The 24,226-nt window shown below is 35.9% G+C and overlaps 2 protein-coding genes across 3 annotated transcripts; one reads left to right on the top strand and one right to left on the bottom strand.

The window, feature by feature from the left end:
* Positions 1-12,750: 12,750 nt before the first annotated feature.
* Positions 12,751-17,029, top strand: LOC107871628 (probable LRR receptor-like serine/threonine-protein kinase At3g47570). The gene is made up of 2 exons (XM_016718553.2): positions 12,751-16,207; positions 16,387-17,029. Exons 1-2 carry the CDS (start codon positions 13,516-13,518, stop codon positions 16,770-16,772), a joined length of 3,078 nt encoding a protein of 1,025 aa, XP_016574039.2. The 5' UTR covers positions 12,751-13,515; the 3' UTR covers positions 16,773-17,029.
* A 154-nt stretch (positions 17,030-17,183) lies between these two features.
* On the bottom strand, positions 17,184-22,879 carry LOC107870368 (glyceraldehyde-3-phosphate dehydrogenase A, chloroplastic). Of its 2 annotated transcripts, XM_016716871.2 has the most exons (5): positions 22,600-22,879; positions 22,368-22,481; positions 19,302-19,606; positions 17,945-18,189; positions 17,184-17,847 (listed from the first exon to the last, which is right to left on the bottom strand). In XM_016716871.2, exons 1-5 carry the CDS (start codon positions 22,639-22,641, stop codon positions 17,345-17,347), a joined length of 1,209 nt encoding a protein of 402 aa, XP_016572357.2. In that variant the 5' UTR covers positions 22,642-22,879; the 3' UTR covers positions 17,184-17,344. The 2 variants fall into 2 exon arrangements, with proteins under 2 accessions (XP_016572357.2, XP_047268537.1); XM_047412581.1 differs by lacking the exons at positions 22,368-22,481; positions 22,600-22,879 and having other exon boundaries at positions 19,298-19,503.
* Between the last annotated feature and the right edge of the window lie 1,347 nt (positions 22,880-24,226).

Consider the following 24,226-nt stretch of genomic DNA (forward strand, 5'->3'; position numbering starts at 1 on the left):
GTTATTTGTAAAGGCTGGATATAATTCTAATGAACCATCAACGTTAGGTAAACTTCCGTCGGAAGGTACAACAAGGTAGGAACGTGAAGGCCTAGGATACACGCAACCACCTCCAATTCGCGTCTCCATAAGAAGGGAAGTCAGTAATTACATTACCGTGGAACAAGAATCCACTGCTACTAATAAAAGACCCTCTGTATTTGACTGACTTGGAGGGTCAACTGCAAGAACTTCTGTGTTTGAAAGTTTGGGACCTCTAAATAAGAGAAAAAGCAACAAGTGTAAGAGGAGTTATCAAAGCACGAGGATGAACTCTTCACTTGAAGTACAAAAGGATTTCCAAAGTTTGATTAAAAAAAGATTCATGTAATAAGGTGTTAAAAGAAAAGGCTCATACTGTGGTTTATACCAAGGAACGTGAGGAAGATAAAGAAAGTGTTGGCTCTTCATGTCATGTTATAGTCCAGAATGAGAATGAGGCCTCATCACAAATGAAGGTTGATGAAGATCTGGAAGAACTTTCTGGTGTCACCATATATCCATCAACGACGATGATCCTCAAGAGGAGGAAGATGCCGGAGATGCTCCATCTCAACTTGAAGAAGGAGTAAAGGCCATAATAGATCCCTTAAAAGAAGTTAATCTTGGAACCGATAAAGACCCAAGACCAACTTACCTAAGTGCTTTTCTAGAGATGGAGGAAGAAATTGCATATATGAATATACTCAAAAAATATATGGATGTCTTCGCTTGGAGTTATAAGTAAATTCCTGGATTAGATCCAAAAGTAGAGATCCATCATTTGGCAGTCAAGAATGGTGCTCGTCCCGTTAAGCAAGCTCAAAGGCGCTTTAGGCCAGAGTTGGTTTCACTGATCGAAAATGAAGTTAACAAACTCATTGAAGCTGGATTTATTCGTGAAGTCAAATATCCCACATGGATTTCAAGTATTGTTCCGGTAAGAAAGAAAAATGGTCAGATTTGAGTTTGTGTCGACTTTCGAGATCTCAACAATGCATGCCCTAAGGATGATTTTCCAATTCCCATACCAGAGTTGATGAATGATGCCACCACTGGTTATGAGGTAATGTCCTTCATAGATGGTTCATCCGACTACAACCAAATCCACAGGCCCCAAAAGATTAAGAGCTCACTGCATTTCGTACACCCAAAGGTATTTATTGCTACAAGGTGATACCTTTTGGTTTGAAAAATGCTGGCTCCACTTATTAAATGGCTATGCAAAACATCTTTGATGGCCTACGCTACAAGAATGTTGAATAGTACGTTGATGATCTAATGGTGAAGTCAAGAAAGAGAGATGACCACTTAAAAGACCTAAGAATGGTGTTCGAGTTACTTCGAAGATATCAACTTAGGATGAATCCATTGAAGTGTGCCTTCGGAGTTACTTCCGGAAAGTTTCTTGGCTACATTGTGCGACACCGAAGAATTAAAATTAATCGATGTAATTTTAAAGATGCCCGAGCCTCGAAATATTCATGAGTTAAAAAGCCTTCAAGGAATGCTAGCATATTTAAGGAGGTTCATCTCAAACTTGGCCGAAAAATGTTAACTATTTAGCCGTCTCATGAAGAAGAACACTCCCTTCGAATGGGACCAAGCTTGTAGCAATGCCTTTGAGAGTATCAAAGCATACTTAATGAAGCCACCAGTTCTTGCGGCACACATTCTTGGAAAACCATTGATACTCTATATTGCGGAACAAGAAAGGTCAGTCGGAGAACTATTAGCTCAAGCAAATAGTGAAGGCAAAGAAAACTCTCTATACTATTTGAGCAGAATGATGACACCAAATTAGCTGAAAGATTCCCCGATCGAAAAGTTATGTCTGGCATTGGCTTTCTCTATCCAAAAGATGAAACACTGCTTTCAAGCTCACGTTGTTTGTCTTTTGTCCAAGGCAAATCCCATCAAGTTTGTGATGTCGAAACCAGTCCTCAGTGACCGACTTTCATGGTGGTACCTCCAATTTTATCAGTTTGAGATCGTGTACATCCCCCAAAAGGCTGTAAAAGGACAAGCATTGGTTGACTTCTTGGCAGATTACCTAATACCTAATGACTGGAAACTGAGCGATGAACTTCCTAATGAAGATGCAATGGTTGTTGAAGTTAGATCCCCATGAAAGATATACTTTGATGGTGCTGCACATCGAGATGGAGCTGGTGTTAGTGTAGTGTTTGTCACTCCACAAGAAAAGGTCATCCCCTACTCTTTTACCTTGATGAATCATTGCTCCAATAATGTTGCTGAGTATCAAGCGCTCATACTCGGAATAGAGATGGTTGTCGACATAAAGCAACTGTAATTACAAGTTTTTGGCGACTCCCAATTGGTGATAAAGCAGCTGTTTGGAAGCTATGAAGTCCGAAAGCCTGAGTTAAGACCATATCATGAATATGCACAAAATTTGATGGGATGGCTTAGAGAAGTAACCCTCCAGCATGTACTAAGAAAGAAAAATAAGCAAGCTGATGCCCTAGCTACTTTGGCCTCAACACTGACTCTTCCAAATCAGACGCAAGTCACTATTCACTAAGAATGGGTAGTACCACCATCAACTGAGGATGAAGAAAGTAAAGTTAAATACCTCGTTGCTATTTCCAAAGTTGTAAAGAAAGATTAGCGATAGCTATTATTGACTACTTGTACTATGGGATATTGTCAAAAGATCCAAAGAGAAGGACTGACATTCATCGTCGTGCACCTCACTTTCTTTATTATAAAAAAACACTGTACCAAAGATTATTTTAAGGAGTAATCTTATGATGTTTGGGAGAGAAAGAAGCAATTCAAGCCTTGCAAGAAGCGCACTCGGGAGTTTGTGGATCATATCAGTCTGGAACAAAGCTCCATTTTTACATTAAAAGAATGGGATATTATTGACCAATGATGGTGAAAGATTGCTTGGACTATGTTAGAAGATGCAAAACTTTCCAATTCCATGCAAATTTCATACATCAACCTCCAGAGGTACTACACCCAACTATAGCATCTTGGCCATTCAATGCTTGGGGAATGGATGTTGTTGGTCCACTACCAAAATCTTCTGGTGGACACTTATACATCTTGGCTGCAACAGATTACTTCTCAAATGGGCTGAAGCTATTGCTATCAAGGAAGTAAAGAAGGAAAATATTGCAAACTTCATCCGAGTAAACATCATCTACCGCTTTGGAATTCCTCAGTACATAATAACTGACAATAGAAAGCCTTTTGATAACAAGCTGATGAACAAAATTTGTGAACTCTTTGGTTTCAAGCAGCGCAAGTCTTCTATGTACCATGTTGCTGCCAATTGTCTAGCCGAAGCATTCAATCAGACTTTATGCAATTTGTTGAAGAAGGTCATCTCCAAGTCCAAACGAGACTGGCATGAGCGAATGGAAGAATTTTTATGGGCGTATAGGATAACTTACCGTACACCGACGCAAGCAACCCCATACTCACTTGTTTTTGGAGTTAAAGCAGTCCTGCCACTTGAGCGTCAAATACCTTCTTTGAGACTAGCTATTCAAAAAGGTCTCACCGATGAAGAAAATGCTAAGTTGCATCTTGCGGAATCAGAAGCTCTTGATGAGAAGAGGTTGGAAGCTCAACAAAATCTTGAATGTTACCAAGCACGGCTATCTTATTCTTTCAACAAAAGAGTTCGCTTGAGGTGCTTCCAAGTTGAAGATCAAGTCCTTACAGTAAGAAGACCTATTGTCACTTCTCGTAAGTCTGGGGGCAAATTCACCCCGAAGTGGGATGGACCATATGTTGTACAAGAGATATATTCAAATGGTGCTTATAAGCTTGTCGATGCAGATGGCGTGAGGATTGGCCCCATCAATTCTAAGTTCTTGAAGAAGTACTATCCTTGAAGGAAGATGACACTCCTTAAGGCACGATTATAAACTGCATGTCCACTCCTGGCCCGCAAGAGTATAAACTGTGAACAACTCAAAAAAAACTCACCCCCAAAACTACGTTGTGACCTGATCCTCTTTATTGAGGTACGTAGGCGCTTGGAATTTTATTCTGAGTTCAGTTGCATGGGTGTCAAAAAAATACATGTTCCCCCTCATATAAAAAATTCAATCTTCAAAAGACTTTTAACATCATCAATCTTCAGACTTGCACCAAGTATTGGTGACTTAATGGGGGAAGATCCCTATGAAGTATAAGCTTCTTAGACATAAGTTGAAGTACTTAAATTCTCTAAGTTTTCATGTTAGAGCTTTCAAGTTACCATATTGGAGCCTGCAAGTTCACAAAGTCTGATAGTTGAAGTCTTCAAATGACCTATGCATATAAGTTGAAGTCTTTAAATTCATTAAGTCTTCATGTTGGAGCTTTCAAGTTACCATATTGGAGCCTGCAAGTTCACAAAGTCTGATAGTTGAAGTCTTTAAATGACCTATGCATATAAGTTGAAGTCTTCAAATTCACTAAGTCTTCATGTTGGAGCTTTCAAGTTACCATATTGGAGCCTTCAAGTTCACGAAGTCTGATAGTTGAAGTCTTCAAATGACCTATGCATATAAGTTGAAGTCTTCAAATTCACTAAGTCTTTATATTGGACATTTCAACTTCGCCATATTGAAACCTCCAAGTTCACAAAGTCTACAAGTTGAAGTCTTCAGATGCTCTGCGACTATAAGTTGAAATCTTCAAGTCTGCCATATTGAAGCTTTCAGAGTTTGAAAGTTGGAGTCATCAGGTGCTTTGATCTATAAGTTGAAGTCTTTAAATCCTTCTAACCTTCTTGAGTTTACCTTTCAATCTTCATGAAATTACCTTTTTTTTCTTATGGCGGGGATGAGTGGTCATCCCGTTGTGCCGTGAGATTACCATAAAGTTACCTTTTACCTTTTCTTATGGCGGGGATGAGTGGTCATCCCGTTGCACCGTAAGATTATCAAAAAGTTGCCTTTTACCTTTTTTTATGGCGTGGATGAGTTGTCATCCCGATGCTCCATAAGATTACCCTGAAATTACCCTTTTCTTATGGCGGGGACGAATGGCCATCTCTTCATTCCATAAGACTACCATGAAGTTACCTTTTACCTTTGCCATAAGACTACCATGAAGTTACCTTTTACGTTTACCATAAGACTACCATGAAGTTACCCTTTACCTTTGCCATAAGATTACCATGAAGTTACCTTTCTTATTGCGGGGACGAGTAGTCGTCCCTATGCGGCGTAAGATTACCATAAAGTTACCTTTTCTTATGGCGGAGATGAATAGCCGTCTCTATGCGCCGTAAGATTACTTTCTGGGATTACTTTACTTATGGTAAGAAAGGATATCTATCACTTTACATCGTTAGACTATATCCTTTATATAAAAGGCGTTATCTTGAGCAAAAGCTTGTAGTTCACCTAAAAAAAAAAAGAAGAAAGAAAAAGGGGAACGAAAAAAAAGAAGAAGGAATGCTTACCTAAATATGGCGTGTATCTCGATCGGCAAAGATGGATCAAATTACACCCTTAAGTTTGCTCTCCTACAAAAATTGTTGTAAATATTAGAGTTTTCTTTCCAACGAAAAAAGGACACTCACAATTTCAACACTCCCACGCCTAGATATGATTTGTCTTTTGAAGCCACGCAAATTTGAAATTGAAAACGTATCAGCAGGCAGAGGCAACTTCAAAAAATTATCAAGGATAATTCTGAAGGTTTTAAATCATGAATTTTATATATGTTATAAATTTTTGAGTCTAGTTTCGAAAAAATCAAGCGGTTCATGATTTCATTGCTTCTATTTTGAGATATGAAAGTTTTAGTGAAGACGCACAGATCAGAAATTTTCCGCATGGCAAAATTTAAAGTCAACTTCAAAATTTTGTCTAAAATAATGCTGAAGGTATTAAATCATGAATTTCAGATATGTTATATATATTTGAGTCTAGTTTCATAAAAAAATCAAGCAGCTTATGATTTCATCATTCCTACATTGAGATATGAAGATTTTAATAAACGTGCGCAGATCTAAAATTTTCAGCATGATAAAATTCAGGCTTAACTTCAAAAAATTATCAAAAATAATATTGAAGGATTTTAATTCTGAATTTTTGATATGTTTTAGATCTTGAATTCTAGTTTTTGGAACATCAAATAGATTATGATTTTAATATTCCTATAATAAGATATGAATTTTCTACCACTAACATGTTGTGCTGAAAAAAGTGACAAAAATAAGAGAAAAGTGGGAGCAAAAGAAATTACCTCAACCCCAAAATTGATATTGAAAAAGTGGGGAGACTACCTCCTTTTATAGAGTTGTAGGATGGATGTTTCCTTCTTTAATATAAATTCAGATTGGAATAATTTCCACCTTCAAATTCAAATTGGAGATTGTTTCCTTTTCCAATATAAATTCAGATTGAAATAATTTTCATCTTCAAATTCAAATTGGAGATTGTTTCCTTCTCCAATATAAATTTGGATTGGAATAGCTTCCATCTCCAAATTCAAATTGGAGATTATTTCCTTCTCCAATGTAAATTCAGATTGAAATAGCTTCCATCTCCAAATTCAAATTGGAGATTATCCTTCTCCCATACAAATTCAAATTGGAGGTTCTTTGTTTCTCCAATCTAAGTTCAAATCAGAAGAGTTTCATTCCTGATTAAGTAAGGTGATGAAAAAGTCTACCAAAATTTGTTTGAAATTGGATATCATGCCTCACCAATGGGTCTTAAGTGTAGAGATTCATGAAACAAAAATGAGAGAGTTTTGAGAGGCAATATCAATATGGTTCGACTTTAAATTTTTGAATGAGGTATTCATATGTATGAGGATTGTTGAAACATGAAGGAAACATTCTTAAATAATCATACTTCAAGGCTAGTCTCCAAAATATTAAATGTCTCGACAAGTCTTGAAGTAGGGGCATTCTGTGGACAATGAAATTTTATGAAGTGCAAATTCGTACAAAATTCGGATAATATTAAATTTAAAATATATTAATCCCAAATAAATATTGTGGATTAATATAATTAGATTAATTAGTTAAAGTCCAAACCTCAATCGGGTTAACACATTAATTTGGGCTACAAATGACTAAGCCCACTTTAGCAAGCCCAAGTTGTCATCATGTTCTAGAGGCCCAATTTGGTGCCACATGTCAAATGACGTGACATGTCAAGTCAAGTGAAAGAGTCAATGGGACCATACCATGTGTCAAAATGATGCAATAAAATTAAAAGCCCATAGGAAATGTCATGTCACTTAAATCTGATTGGTCAAAGAAAGTTCATGTTGATCATGACTCTTTACTCCCTACAACTATAAATAGGGACCTCATAATTCAGAAAAGGGACCAACAAGCACTCGTTGAAGATAAAAGTACATCGAACCCATATGAAGTTTTACCATGAGCGGATTGTATCCATTGAGCAAATATAGGTTCAATCAAGATTTGCTTCTCCGGAGTGCCAAAGGCAAGCATGACATCATTATGAACATAAAGTCCCAGGATATGGAATCCCAGAAAGAGGTTTAACAAGAAGAAAGAGAGAGCTCGTGGATCAAAGCAGCAGATTTCTCTACAAATTCAAGAACAAGTTCAAGATTCAAGAACAAGTTCAAGCTCCAAAATCAAGACTACAAGATTCAAGAACAAGCTAACGACCCTTGAATTCAAAGTACAAGTCGATATCAAGTTCATCAAGTCTTCAAATCAAGTTCAAGCTCATGATAAGGACAGCAAGATTCAAGAACAAGATACCAAGCCCTTGGATTCAAGCACAAGTCAAGATCAAATCCGCCAAGTTCAAGTTAAAGTTCAAGATCAAGCTCGAAGCCCTTGAATTTATAGTTGAAAAGGAGAATCGGAGGAATCATAGAGATTGTAACACTCACTTATTGAAATCAATAAATTAATTGTTGCAGTATTTTTCTTGTCTCGATTATTATTTTTGGTCTCGAGAATTTTATTGTCCAACACTAGCAACCCAACATTTCACTCTAGCTGCAATCTTTTCCACCAGAGGTAAGCATTGACTGATTGTTAACTTGCTAGCAGATAATGGTACACCTAAATATTTAAAAGGCATCTCCAATAGTGAGAATTGAAATTCAATTAGAATTTCCTCTCTCACATTTGGCTGAACACCTGCAATGTATAAGCAACTCTTTTTCATATTTGCTTTCAGACTAGAAACTGTGGAGAAATGTTCCACGCACTCAATTATCAGCTTGAGAGAATGTTTATCTGTTCTACAACACATAATTAAGTCATCGGCAAAGCACACATGTACTAGATTTAACTTCTCACACTTGGGATGATAATTGAAGTCACGGATAGTCTGAAGTTTTTTGAGAGCTTTGTTCAGGTATTCCATTGTCAATGTAAAAAGGTAGGGGGACATTGAATCCCCTTGCCTTAAACCCCTTTGTGCTTGAAAACTAGGAACCAAACCTCCATTAACTAACAAGGAATAGTTGACAGTGCAGACACATCCCATTATCAATTCAACAAATTTGCTTGGTAGTTCAAACTCTAGAAGTACCATCTTAAGAATGGCCACTCTACTGAATAATATGCTTTCCTAATATCCACCTTAACCATACATCTAAGAGACACCCCTTTTCTGGTATATCCTTTCGCTAATTCATGAGAAATAAAGAGATTATCCAGAATATTTCTTCCTTCAATAAAAGCAAATTGGGAAGGTCCTACCAGATAGTCAACCACCATTTTCATTCTATTAGTCAAATCTTGGCAATTAGTTTGTACAAGGTAGTACAACAAGAAATAGGTCTAAAATTTTTAACAAAGGTTGATTTACTAACTTCTGGGATCAAAGTCATAGTGAAAACGTTTACAACTTTTAGTAATTTACCATTTCGAAAAAATTGTGTCACTGCATTACTCACCTCATCACCCATAATAGTCCAGTATTCCTTGAAAAACTCAGCAAGAAAATCATCAATGCCTGGTGACTTATCATTTGATAAGGTATTCAAGGCTTGGACTACATCATCTTTTGTAACCTCTTGCACAAGTTGTTGTTGGTGAATAGTAAGACAGGGGCCATTTCTTGCAATAGTGATGTCAAGACAAGGAATATTAATTATTGCACATCCTTGTAGATTCTGAATAAAAGATAGAAATTCTTTTTGTATCATATTAGGATCAGTCAATTTAACTCTTTGTTTTATGTATATACTACACACCTTATTCTTAGCTTGTCGAGATTTCAAGTGTGCATGAAAAACTGTGTTACAATCACCCAAAGTAATCCATGTAGATCTTGACTTTTGCCTGATCATCCCTTTATTTATAGCTTCCCATTTTTCCAGTTGAATCGGAGCTTAATTTTCTTCAGTAATAAAGACGGGATTAAGGAAGTCTTCATTAAGCTTATTCTGAATTTATTATACCTTGTTCCTCATGTCTTGCACTGTGAGCTCTAACGAAGAGAATTCTCTGTCCAATCCTTTTACTTTCTTTTGTAACATTTGCAGCTTCTTCCACACCACATACATAGCACATCCCTGTATTTCTTACTTCCATACCTCTTGTACAACTTCATGAAAGGCCTGTTGTTATAGCAACATTGTCAAAAGTCTTAACGGTCTTTTATATTTGTCCATACAGAGAACAGTATTTAACAGTATTAGGGAGTGGTATGAACATCCAAGTATCATAAAATTAGCTTCAATATGATTATATTTAGTTATCCATTCAATGTTCCCAAATACCCAATCAATGTTACTGTAAATTCTATCTTCAGCATCTCTTTTATTACACCAAGAGTATTCACAACTTTTTTTAGTGATATGTCCCAATCTGAGATCATCTAGGCATTGCTGGAAGTCTTGAGCTTCATTTTGATGAATTGGAAGTGATACGGGTATGACCACGGAGGTGGGTAAGTGCGAGAGTGAATGAACCCGAGACTTGAAGTGTACAGGTGAAGTGCAAAGGAAGGCCTAACTAGGCTCCAAAATCAGTCCATACAATGCACTCCAAGGGAGCCCAATTGAAGACTTTGACTAAGGGATCATTTTGGATATTTCACACTATTCTTGTAATACACTATAAATGCAACCTTCTAGGGATTCATTCATTAGATTTTGATGATGATGAATATTGTATAACATTGAAAGAAAATTCCTCTCTCCTTGAGGCACAAATCTGAAATTGTAACTAAGGAAATTAACTTGAGTGTGGAATCACTCGTGTTGGATTCAAGCTTGGAAACGTTGGTCCTTGGGAGATCGATATTCCTCTTGTGCCTACGTAGGAGATAGGTTAGTGTTGTGTGTAGTATTAAAGGTCCAAGGGTGTAACAATTCTTGGGTTGTTAATATTATTCTCTCACTTAGTCTATCTATCTATCTTTATCTTATTGCACTTTGTAGATTCATAGTGGACTATTTTGTGTCCTTCTTGAATCCAAAATTTGTTCTCATTGTGTTCATCTTGTTATCATTGTGTTGCTGCTATTTTTGGGGTTAAATGCACCGTTGTTATCTCGTATTGTTGTTGTTGTAGTGAATCCGAGAGTGGTCTCCATCTTAGTCCTCAATCTTTAAGATTAATGGACTGTTTTGAAGTTGTTTCGTGTTTTCGTTGTTTTTTCCTTATCAGGAAGTCCGTTTTATCTATCCTCAGAAATGAGTACACTATTGAAATCCCCCAAAATCAGCCAAGTAGAGTCATCTATAGGTGCAATGCTTCTCCGTTGATTCCATAAATCCATTATAGCTACCACTATGTGTAGCTCATAGACAAATGTGATTAGACTAGCAAAAGCTAAAATTTTATCTTCAACTCTACAATGAATAAATTGGGAAGTTGTAGCTAAAATGATAGTCTTGACATGCTCATGTTTCCATCCTAACCATATTCTCCCATTAGAAGCATAATCATAATTAGTAGCAAATGTCCACTCCTTCCCAAAGTACTGCTAAATTTTTTTATGCTTTTGTGCTCTTTACCCTTGTTTCTAACATACCAATAATCTCTACTTTATTCTTAAGCAAGAAGGTATTCATCTCCCTTTTCTTATAGGGCTTATTAAGCCCTCTAATGTTCAAGGTTGTGATGACCATTGGGAGGGTCAGCCTCCTGGTTAGTCCCTTCAAAATCCTTCATGTTACTATTATATTTTTGTTGTCCTATATACTGTTAAGTGCCTGTATGGATTCTAATTAGAGCATTTGCTCTAGCAGCTAAAATAGCAAGATCCAAGACTGATTTCTGTTTTACAACCTCTAGTTGCAGCTTCTTCTTTTTATCTACTATTTCAGGCTTTGTAGATTCCACTGTTATCTCCTCTCCAGGCTTTTCCTTCCATTTCCACATCTCTTTTTTCTTCTTTCTTCGTACAGCTTTGGCAGGTTCTTGGAAGGTTGTTGCATCCTTTGGGCAACCAACAACATAATGTCCGAAAGTATAACAGTTGTGGCAGAATTTAGGCATCCACTCATATTGAACTTTCTGTTTTAACAACTCTCCATTTGGCTTCATGATGTTAAGTTCATTAGGCAATGGTTGTGTAACATCCATTAAACCATCTTCCTGGCATAAGATATTCTTTCACAATGAGCTATAAGTTTGCCAGTACAAATCGGCTTACCCATGAAACTCCCAATGCAACCTAGATTCTCTGTTGTCCAGAATTGCAGAGGTAGGCTAGAAAATTGCACCCACAAAGGCACTACTCGCATTGACTCATTCGACATCTGGTAATCAGGCACCCGATCTGTAAGGATTAGAGGTCTGTTGTGGAATGTATAAGGCCCTTGTTTAGTTATGAGCAGCTTCTCTTCAATAGACGAGAATCAAAATATGAAATAGTCATCATCATGTAGAAATACATTTGGGGTTTACACTTCAGTCCATACACCATATACAAAATAAAATTCAGCATCTCCTTAGATGGCAGATTACCCCTAATTACATATCCAATCAAAGTACACTCCCATTCACGACATTGAGTCGTGACCTCATCTGGATTTAGTTTCACAACCTTAATCCCATCATTAATTTTAGGGGAGTAGAAGCTAAGTTGCATACCTTTTTGTACATTACAATTCCCACGTACCACATCCGCCATTATAGGAAGTCCTTCAGTTTCGCCAATATAAAAGGTTAGTTTTCTCATTGCCTTCGCCGCTTCAAGATCCACCTCTACTGCCTTGCTCATTGGAGCTGTAGTTTTAGTCGGAGCTTGTAGCACCGTCTTCATTGGCCCCTGTTGTAATTTCCCAGTCTCCGGAATGAATTGTCTTAATTGGACAGTCGGCAGCATCTGGGTAATCCATGTTTCCGTTGTAACCATAAGAGAGCTAGTCTCCTCATTTACCGGTGTCTTCAAATCAGTGCTCACAGGTCGTTTTCGTCGAGCCATGGTTAAGACGTACGTTAGTCAAACCCAACATAACGTGCGCCGTAGCGCTCTTCAGTAACTTCACCTTTACAGTTAAAAAATCTCTCCAAAAAGATATGACCAAACACAATTCCGATTCGAACTTCAACTCCAACTCTAACTCTAATTTTTTTTATTTCATGGTCAAACGCCTACAAAATTTATTACTACTTCAAATCAACTCTTACTTTATCATTTATTATTCATCAATATTATCATTTGATCAATAAATATTGTATTTTTGTAGAATAATTTTGTGATAGTGTACTATACTTTTGTTATAGATTTTTGCTTATTTGGTAGATTGTATAAAGAATTGAGAAAATTTTGATAGTTTTCACAACTTGTGAATTTTAATTTTTTTTGGCTTATAAGAAAAAAATACAACTTGAAATTCGGAATTACATGTCCAAATAAAACTTCAATTTCATCTCATATGATTTTATATCATGATTTCTTCACTTGGACAAATGAGCTCTAAGCAATTAATATTTTAGGTAAAATAGGAAAAAAAAAAAGTGTCCTTCCTTGATATGTCAAAAATGACAAGCAAAAATAATAACTCAATTAGAAAATAAGTAACAATTAATTCTAAACGAAGACCTACATCATAGTCAACTTGTCAAAAAAATAAAAGAATTACAATTATTAGTCATTTATGCATCTGCAAGATACAACATGACTGGTCAGCAATTGCTTCAAATAATAGCATTTATTTTCTATACGAACTTGTCCTGCTTGTGTACTCATACTAAGTTGTTTAACCGGCGGCGGAATTAGGATTTTGAGTTTATCGATTCTACATTTTAAATAAAAAATTTACTAGAATTCTTGATAAATTATTTATTTATATTAAGTGAATTTTACTTAGCTACCCCGATGGCAGAGCCAAGGGTGTCAACCAACACCCAGTCTTCGGAAAATTATAAATATTACATATTGACAATTCTTGACTTCTTCGTGAATTTACTTCTTTTTATTTTGACACTCTTTAGTGAAAATTCTGGCTCCGTAGTGAGCTCTACCCCTATGTGTAGCTTGCTAGCCTCCTCTATATATTCTCAAGTGTTCAATAGGCAAGAACACTACCAAATTTGTTATACTTCTGAATTCATATATGGATTCAACATTGTTCTCCTCCAATCTTTTAGTAAATTGTTGTAGTTCTCTTTTGTTCTTCATTACAAGTTTGATTTGTTTTTCTATGGCATTGTGTCATGGCAATGACATAGACCAACAAGCACTACTTGCATTCAAGGGAGATATAAAGGATCCTTTTGGACATTTGAAACCATGGAATGCATCCACACACTTTTGTCATTGGCCTGGTGTCACTTGTGGACGTAAACATGTCAGAGTCATTCAACTAAACGTTTCGAATCAAAATCTAGATGGTTCCTTGTCACCTTTCATTGGGAACATGAGTTTCCTCAGGTCTTTATACCTGTCCAACAATACCTTCCGTGGTGAAATCCCCTCGGAGATTGGCCGTTTGAGAAGGCTACAACGATTGTATCTCGGTAACAACTCATTTCATGGAGATATTCCTTCAAATTTATCGAGGTGCTCAAATCTTGTATCGCTTGTCCTTGGAGGTAACAAGTTAGTTGGAAGCCTTCCTCCGGAGCTAGGCGCATTGTCCAAACTCGAGTACTTTTTACTCACTCGAAACAACTTGACAGGTGAAATCCCTTCTTCATTTGGCAACTTAACATCATTGAGAGGATTCTATGCACCATTGAATGGTCTTCAGGGGAAAATCCCTGACTCATTTGGGAAACTGAAGAACTTAGAAAGTCTAGGATTAGCTGCAAACCATTTGACCGGCACTATCCCTTCTGCAATCTTCAACATATCTTCCATCACGACATTTGATGTTGGAATGAACCAAATCCAAGGTACACTTCCTTCAAGTTTGGGAGTCACCCTCCCTAATCTTGAATTATTTATCATCGGTGGGAACAACATGTCTGGATTGATCCCACCTACATTGTCCAATTCATCAAAGCTAGTGTATTTTCTTGCTGGAGATAATAAACTTACAGGAAGTGTACCAAGTCTTGAGAACCTAAATGAGCTTCAACAGTTAACTATTCCAGCGAATTATCTTGGAACCGGAGAATCAGATGATTTAAGCTTCATAGCCTCTCTGACTAATGCGTCTCGTTTCAGAATCTTGGAGATTGGGCTCAATAATTTTGGAGGGGTTCTGCCAGCATCCTTCAGAAATCTTTCAACTGAGCTTCAGGTTGTGAGTTTATCATACAATAGAATACGTGGTAACATACCGGCTGAGATTGGAAACTTCGTCAACGTGGAAGAATTTCAGGTGAGGGAAAACTTACTTACTGGTAGTATTCCAATCAGTTTTGGTGAAGTTAACAAACTGCAGATTCTGGATTTGTCTAAGAATAGATTATCAGGGAATATTCCGCCGTCTCTAGGAAATCTTAGTGTAGTATCCATCATCCTTCTTCACGATAATAATCTTACCGGTGAGATACCAGCAAGTTTAGGAAATTGCAATTACATGATTGAACTATATGTAGCTGAAAATAACCTGTTAGGACAAATACCCAAGGAACTTTTTGCTCTCTCTTCCTTAGTTGCTGTAGACATTTCTAACAACCATCTAGATGGTTTCATTCCTCTTGAAGTCGGAAACATGAGAAATCTTGAATATCTTAATGTTTCCGTGAATAACTTGACCGGTAAAATCCCAAGTACCATTGGTAGTTGTGTAAGACTTGAAGCCTTAGACATGAAAGAGAACTTCTTTCAAGCGAGTATTCCTCCTTCTTTCAGTTCGTTAAGAGGTCTCCATGTCTTAGACCTTTCTAGGAATAATTTGTCTGGCCAAGTACCAAAGTACTTGGAGGAATTCAAGTTTCAATTCTTGAATTTATCGTTCAATGATTTCGAAGGAGTGTTACCAAATGAAGGTGTCTTTAAGAATGCAAGTGCAATATCTGTGATTGGAAATCCCAAACTTTGTGGGGGCGTGCCTAACATACGTCTTCCGGGATGTGACATCAAAAGATCAAAAAGGTTTGGTTCGAGGTTTATCTTCAAGGTTGTGATCTCCGTTGTTTTTGGTATACTAGGACTTGGTATACTAGTCACTTTACTATTTTGTTTCTTGTTAAAGAAACCGAAAAGGGTGCCCGTTTCAAGTTCAATTGGTGAGTCGCTCATAAATGTGTCTTACCAAAGTTTGCTTCAAGCTACTAATGGATTCTCTGAAGACAACTTGATTGGTGCCGGTAGCTATGGATCTGTTTATAAAGGAACTCTTGATGGTGGAATAGTTGTCGCGGTGAAAGTATTAAACCTCTCGAGACATGGAGCTACCAAAAGCTTTATGGCTGAGTGTGAAGTATTGAGAAACATAAGACACAGGAATTTGGTCAAGGTTCTCACAGCTTGTTCAGGAGTTGACTATCGAGGGAACGATTTCAAGGCTTTGGTTTACGGGTTTATGGAAAATGGCAGCCTTGAAGACTGGTTGCATCCTGGTCCACTTGATGAAGATACAAGTCAGGGAGCTGAAACGAAAAAGTTGAATCTCCTTCAAAGGCTCAACGTAGCTATTGATGTTGCTTCTGCAATAGATTATCTTCATCACCACTGCGAGACTCCAGTAGTTCACTGTGATCTCAAGCCAAGCAACATTCTTCTAGACAATCGATTAGTCGGGCACATTGGTGATTTTGGTTTGGCAAAGTTCCTTCAACCAACTGCACAATATTCTTCTATTTCAGGAGGAAGCTCTAGTATTGTCAGAGGAACTATTGGTTACACTGCTCCAGGTAACAATTTTTTTCTCATTTCTTCCATCCTGCCAGAGTAACATTCACGTCGTCCGTATTTCAGCATATTCTTGAACCACACTGATTAACCACAACTTGCTTTGACAGAGTTTCTGTATCAATATCATAAACTAATACTAAGTTATTGTTCCTTTTTTTTGTTTGTTTGTGAATTGTAGAATATGGGATGGGAAGCGATCTATCGACTTGTGGTGATGTGTACAGCTTCGGGATCCTCTTGCTAGAAATGTTCACCGGAAAAAAGCCTACAGATGGTATGTTTAGGGATGGCTTAGACCTTCCAAGTTTCGCTAAGCATGCATTGCTTAACGGAGCTGTTGAAGTCATAGATCCATCCCTTATTAATGAAAGTAATGAAGACAAGAAAGGTAAAGGCACAAGTATCTACCAGAATAAGGAGTATCTGGTTTCTGTTATTCGAGTTGGGGTTGCTTGTTCTGCATATTCTGGAACTGAAAGAATGAACATCACTGAAACTGTTTCTCAATTGTACTCTATCAAGGAAGCTCTTCTGAAATCGGAAAAAAATTCAGGAGCACGTTGAAATATCGTAACCCCACTCCAGTTATTAATTAACTGTCTTTGTTGTAGTTACCGGTGAAGTATAACAAGTTTCTTGTCTTCAGTACTTATGTCATTCGTCACCTGATTAAATGAGGTTAGAAGTACAAAATATCTTGTAATAAGTACTCCCTCCATATCAATTTAAGTATGTACTTTCATTTTTAGTTCTGTTTATCTTTGGTGACTTGTTTAAAACCACAAAATTCAAAGAGCGTTTTGGTAAATTGCACGTGTCTTTAGCTTAAGACCACAAGATTCAAAAGTCTTCTTTATTTTCTTAAACTCCGTGCCTAGTCAAGTTAAGACACTTAGATTGAAATGACGGGCGTATAAGCTTTTAATATTCAAAGAGTTTTTGAATGCTTTACAGCAGAATAAAAAACGGACTGTATAAACACCAGAAGGGGAACTTTTATTGAACTGAGATTTCACAAGGTGGAAAATTGTTTTAGTTCTCATTACAATTTTCAAAAAAGGAATAATAATCTACAAACAAGGTAAAAAAATTTTAAGCCACTATCTAGCAATACTGCTTTATTTATTATTCATATTTCATTTCCACTGGTTTGCAACAATGTCAGCAAGATCAACCACCCTCTGTGAGTAACCCCATTCATTGTCATACCAAGCAATAACCTTAACCATGTCATCTCCCATGACCATAGTGAGTGAAGCATCAACAGTTGATGACACATCACTGCACCGGAAGTCAACTGACACGAGTGGTTCATCGCAGACTGAGAGAATGCCATTGAGTTCCTTGTCAGCAGCCTCTCTAAACGCAGCATTCACTTCCTCAGCAAATGTCTTCTTGGAGACTTGAACGACAAGGTCCACAACTGAGACATTAGGGGTGGGGACACGGAGGGCAATGCCATTGAGCTTACCCTTAAGGCTTGGGAGGACAAGGGCCACAGCCTTAGCAGCACCAGTTGAGGTTGGAACTATGTTGAGAGCTGCAGCTCGTGCACGTCTAAGATCCCTGTGGCTTGCATCAAGAAGCCTTTGGTCACCGGTGTAAGAGTGAGTAGTTGTCATTGTTCCCTTGATAATGCCTATTAAAGGGAAAATGTTTGTTAATGAATTTAAGTTATGTACACCGATAGTGACAAACAAATAATGCTCGTGTATAACTAGAACAAGATGTATTACCAAATTTTTGGTCAAGAATCTTGACGAAAGGAGCAAGGCAGTTGGTGGTGCAAGAGGCATTGCTGATGATAGGTTCATCAGGGTTGTAGAGGTCAGCATTGACACCAACAACATAAGTCGGGATGTCACCTTTTCCGGGGGCGGTGATGAGCACCTTCTTGGCTCCTGCCTGGATGTGTTTCCCAGCGCCTTCTCTGTCGACAAACACTCCGGTACCTTCTATGACCAAGTCTATCCCAAGATCTCTGAACAAATTACACAAAACATTTTGAACAATTGTTTAGATGTTGACTAGGTATCTCAAGCTAGAACAATATGTTAGACACCACATGAGCTAAATTAAGCATGTCATGATTCACATTTAATTGTCAAAAACACACATAAACTATCTCCTTTCCGAGAGTTTCATACCTCAACTATTCATTATACTTTCTGCCAACCGAAACTATCACTCCCTTTGTATTAAAACACATCTCGATGCAGAGTTGGCTAAATATTTGTTCTCAATCGACAACAGGCACATGAGGCCAACTCAACATCGAGGTGTGTTTTAAATTTAAATACAAAGGCAGAGATAATTAAGGTATAAAACTTGCAAAAAGGTGATTGTTTAGGTAGGTAAATAGAACAATGAATAGTTGAAGTATGAAAGATGAAAAGGTGATAGTTACCATTAACTCTAACTCATTACTATTAAAACTTAGAATTTCTGTTTCTGTTTAGACAACTGATAATATGAGTTCCCTGTATCGTAATAGTACAAAGTTTTCACTAGTATTTTCTTCCCTCAATTATTATAACCAACTAACAATACTGGTCCAAGTTGAGCTTAGACCACACATATTGCACTAAAGTGGATTGCTATTTTCTGAAATTTGAATTTTTATACATCAAAAATCGAAACTGTAAAGAGTTTTTTGGACTAGTTGTCCTTATAAACCGCATACAGATAACAACAAATAGTAAGGTGAATTTATAACATGAGAAAAGATGATAACTAACCAACTATAACCAGGTTGTTAAGCTACATACGTTACACTATATGTGAATGTATATGTTGGTTTTAATAGAGATGAGTTAGAGAAGACGTTTTTTTTTTTTTTTTGTAAAATTGTATATTATATTGATCATCAACTCCTTCTTAAATATTGCTATTACAATTAAACTTACCATAAAAAAAAAAACTATTTGCTACCAAAAATAATAACTAATCATTCTCCTACAACAAACAACAAATAGGAATCCCAATTTGACTAGGACTTATATGGAATAAAAAAAAGGATTATTCCTTAAAGCAACTTTTAACAGTATAATACTTAAATCCTTTTTGTTACATGTTAGTATGAAAGAAACTTACCCCCATGGGAGGTTGGAGGGGTTGCGGTTAGAGACAACTTGGATGACTTTTCCATCGACAGAGATGCCATCAGTGCCAACCGGCTTGACGTCAGCCTCAAAGATACCAAGGGTGGAGTCATATTTGAGAAGGTGAGAGGCTTGTTTGACACCACCAGTGTCATTGATGGCAATGACATCAAGGGGAGAGTCTTTTCTACCATGCCAACACCTCAAGAAGTTCCTTCCAATTCTTCCAAATCCATTGATGGCAACTTTCAACTTTGCCTCAGTTACTCCCTTCTTGTTATTCTTCCCTCCTCCAATCTACATTTGATAAATCCATCATAAGAAACATCTTGTTATACAATGACCATAATTGTTGGAAGTACAATTTACAACTTTATACAATGTTGTCATTTGTTTTAGGCATAATACATAGAAAGACACCTTAACCTGACCACAACTAGTAACTAAAAATCCCAACTTTGAAAATACACATCTAGACACCTTAACTTGGTTTAAGTTGGCCACGTAAACACCCCAACTTTGAGAAGGCACATCAAAATGCACCCCCTTAAAGGTGCCTAGATGTGCATTTTCAAAATAAGGTGTTCGCAAAATGCACCTTTGTCAAGTTGAAGTGTCTAAGTGGTAAGAATGAAAGTTTGGATGCTCAGTTGTCAGTTGAGGCCAAGTTATAGTGTCTAGATTTGATCACAACTATACATGAAGGATACATATTTTTCTTCAATCTCTTATTTTATAAGGATTTAACTTATATACATCGATAATATATAGATTTCCCACGCTATCAATATAGTTTATATGTTGAAAATATGTCTCAGAAATAAAGTAGGAATAGATATTTTTAGTAGTTTTTAATTCTTAGAGTATTATGTGACTTAGGAATTAGTTGTGCCTTTATTATTTGAATAGGAAATAGTTATTCAATTTAAATTGGAGTGTAGTTAGAAATTTAGTTATAAATACATGTTTTGAGTTATTAATAAAATAATTACCTTTGACAATACTATTGTCGTATTTTATTTTTCTCCAACTCTTTCTCTGTTATTTCTCCAATTTCAAAGCTAAAAACCAACAATTGGTATCAAGAGCCAGTTTTTTGAGGGATCTGTGAGAGAAGAATTCTGAAAACAACTTTTCCCAAATAGTTCCTCCTATCATGATGGTGAGAATTACCAACTTTGGGCAATAAGAATGAAAATTTATCTTGAGGCTTTAAATTTTTGGGAGGTTGTGGAGGAAGATTATGATGTTGTTCCGCTGCCCGATAGGTTGTGGAGGAAGATTATGATGTTGTTCCGCTGCCCGATAATCCCACGGTAGCCCAGATCAAAAGTCATAAGGAAAAGAAAATTAGAAAATCAAAGGCAAAAGCAACTTTGTTTGCTAGTGTTTCTCCAATAATTTTCATGAGAAATATGGCCTTTAAATAAACAAAAGAAATTTGGAGTTATCTGAAGGAAGAATATACTGGAGATGAAAGAACACGAGGCATGAAGGTATTGAATCTAATAAGGGAATTCGAATTGCAAAAGATGAAGGAATCTGAGACCATCAAAGAGTACTCAGACCGACTTCTTAGTGTTGTTAACAAGGTAAGATTGCTTGGTACAAAATTTAAAGATTCAAGAATTGTTGAAAAAACTCTTGTTACTGTGCCTGAAAGATACGAAGTATCAATAATTACCTTGAAAAACACAAAAGACCTGTCCAAGATTACCTTAGCAGAATTATTAAATACGTTGCAAGCGCAAAAGCAAAGAAGGTTTATGAGGCAGGCTGGTATGGTTGAAGGAGCTTTGACAGTCAACCACAAGACTCAAAGCAAAGGTAATAATTTAAGAAAAAACTACCCACCTTGCCAACACTGTGGCAAAATACCATTTAAATGTTGGAAGAGACCAGATGCACAATGCAAGATTTGCAATCAACTTGGCCATGAAGTTGTGATTTGCAAAAACAAATCTAAAAAATATGAAGCAAAAGCCCAAGTCACCAAAGAAAAAAAAGAAGAAAATTACTTATTCGTGGTAACATCTTTAACCAAGAAATCTGATTTTTGGATGATTGATAGTGGTTTTACAAACCACATGACATATGACAAAACTCTTTTTAAAGAGTTTTTGCCTTTGAAAAATAAGAAAATCAAAATTGGGAATGGTGACTATATTCCTGCAGAAAGAAAAGGAAATATTGCAATCAAAATAATTTCAAATGTCCTTTACGTACCATATATTGGTAAAAGTTTGTTAAGTGTTAGCCAGCAAATGAAAGAAGGATTTAAATTACTATTTGGAGACAAATATTGTCGAATCTTTGATTTACAAATTGATATGAGAGGCAAAATTTTCTTATTTAATCCAACAGAAGATACACATAAGCCATGCAAGAACAAAGATGAATTGGCATTCAAGAGGTCAAATTCAGCCAAAGCCGAGACAATTTCTGATCCAAGGAAGAGTGTTGAAAATATGTCTCATAAATAAAGTAGGAATAGATATTTTTAGTAGTTTTTAATTATTAGAGTCCCACGTGACTTAGAAATTAGTTGTCCCTTTATTATTTGAACGGGAATTAGTTATCCAATTTAAATTGGAGTGTAGTTAGAAATTTAACTATAAATACATGTTTTTAGTTATTAATAAAATACTTCCCTTTGGCAATACTATTGCCGTATTTTATTTTTCTCTAACTCTTTCTATGTTATTTTTCCAATTTCAAAGCTAAAAACCAACAGTTTAACCTATTATAACAGGTCAGTTAACATTATGATCATGTTATTAATCAATGGCTATCACAGAGATTTACCTATATTTACCTTATTATGACCTGATTGTTTATATGTTTGTTAAACTATCAATATAACTTCATCTATTATAACAGGTCAATTATCATTTCAACCATATTACCTTATAACTGACCTGATTGTGTGTAAATTTTTTATACCGTCAGTGCACAAAACTTAAACTAAATTTGCACAAAACTTAAACTATCTTATTCGCAAGACTCAATCAAAGTCATTGATATCTAATGCAGTATTAGTAGTAGTAGTAATACTCACAACAGAGGTCTGGAAGGCAACAACAGAGAGCAAGTCATCATTAGTTTTCCTTCCAAATGGAATGGTTGATGAGGTTCTCAAACCAGAGAATTCAGAGAATCCTTTGTTCCTGACCTGCAACAAGCCCATCAATTCAATAAACAAAAACAAACAAATTCATAACTACGCGTCAATCCCAAACAAGTCGCGATCAATTAATAATAGTGTGTAGTATTGTGAGTGAATGAGGGACCTGGAGAGAAGAGTTGGCTACTGAGAAAGCAGCCGAAGCCATTGTTGTTTTAGAAATGCAGCAATAGCAATACTGTTTGTGTGTAGTAAACTAGTAATGAAGAAGAATTTGGTTTTTTGGTGTGGAAGTTTATTATGAATGAATGGATGGAGGGAAGAAAATGGATGAGATTATGGATGATAGCAAGACAGATAGCCTCTCACTCAATTGTATGGCTGTGGTTGCCTATTTCAGTATATGTGTTCTTGGTTCCTAATGTGCTAGACTTTTTTGTTTTTTTGCATCATATGCTTACTGTTTATGTTAGACATCAACGTATTGGTGTATTTCCACGAAGTGGGGTCTGGGGGTAAAGTATACGCAGTTTATACCACTATCTCAGATGACGTAGAGAGTTTGTCTCCGATAGACCCCGACTGAGGACAACTGTTTATATTAGGCATAATACAATAATCTGATGTTCAAATTTGGCCTCGGCTGACTAGTAAACGCTCTAATCTTGAGTATGCATATTTAGACACCTCAACTTGTTTCCATTGTGTCAATAAAATTCACTCCCGACATACGAAATGATCATCTATACTCTTCCAAGATTTATGTGTCGCGTCGCGTCAGCATCAGGTGTGCACGAGACACAATGGGACGAGTTTGAGTGTTTAGTTGTACGTTAAGACAAGTTAAAGTGTTTGAATGTACAGTTGTACACTATCAAAGCTGGAGTACTTATTTGTGAGGTAAAATTAAATTTGAGTTTTTATTTATGCATTACGTCTTTATTTTATAATCGATGTTCAGAACTCAATGATCCAACTATTATGAGTTCGATCATATGTTTCATTTTCTTCTTTTAATTAATGAGTTTAACTTCTAAATACAAATAAAATAAACTGCTTTTACACTATAATGTAAAAAATAATTATAAATAGTTCTTTCTAACAAGTAAAATTACTATAACTAGTGTCTAGAAATAACTAGTCTGACTAATTTAGATTTGGTTATTTCATTGTTTTTTATCAATGAGTTTAACTATTGAATACGGATAACAATCTTATACACTATCTATCGGATAAAAAGTAACTACAAGTAATTATTATAAATAGTGAAACTAATTAGTCATCATCATCAATGATATTTTTAAATTTATTTAAAGAAAATGAGTGAAAATAAAATAATAATATATAAATCATAAAGAATTAACGTAAATATGAAATATAAATTCTTAAAAATTAAACGTTAATCAAACTTGTAAGATATGTTAATTAATTAATAAGGTATATATATATATATATGTACTTACACACACACATATATATATTTGAGTGTGATAGGGATATTTTTATTATAAAAAAATAATTTTCTGTTTCTGCTTCTGCTTATTTTGAGAAGCAAATTTTTCTTATTTTCAAGAAAAATACTTATTTTTAAGAAAAATACTTTCAAGAAAATTTTCTTATTTTTTTATTTTGAGAAGCAAAAATTCTCTTATTTTCAAGAAAATTAAAAAATACTTATTTTCAAGAAAAATACTTTCCGTCATATTAAACGCACCCTTCGAGAGAGTATTTTTTATGTGCAATTTCATTATTCTTTTCTTATATTAAAGGTCTATATAAATTGATGACATAGT

Source organism: Capsicum annuum, chromosome 5 (assembly GCF_002878395.1).
Source record: "Capsicum annuum cultivar UCD-10X-F1 chromosome 5, UCD10Xv1.1, whole genome shotgun sequence".
NCBI classification, from domain to species: domain Eukaryota; kingdom Viridiplantae; phylum Streptophyta; class Magnoliopsida; order Solanales; family Solanaceae; genus Capsicum; species Capsicum annuum.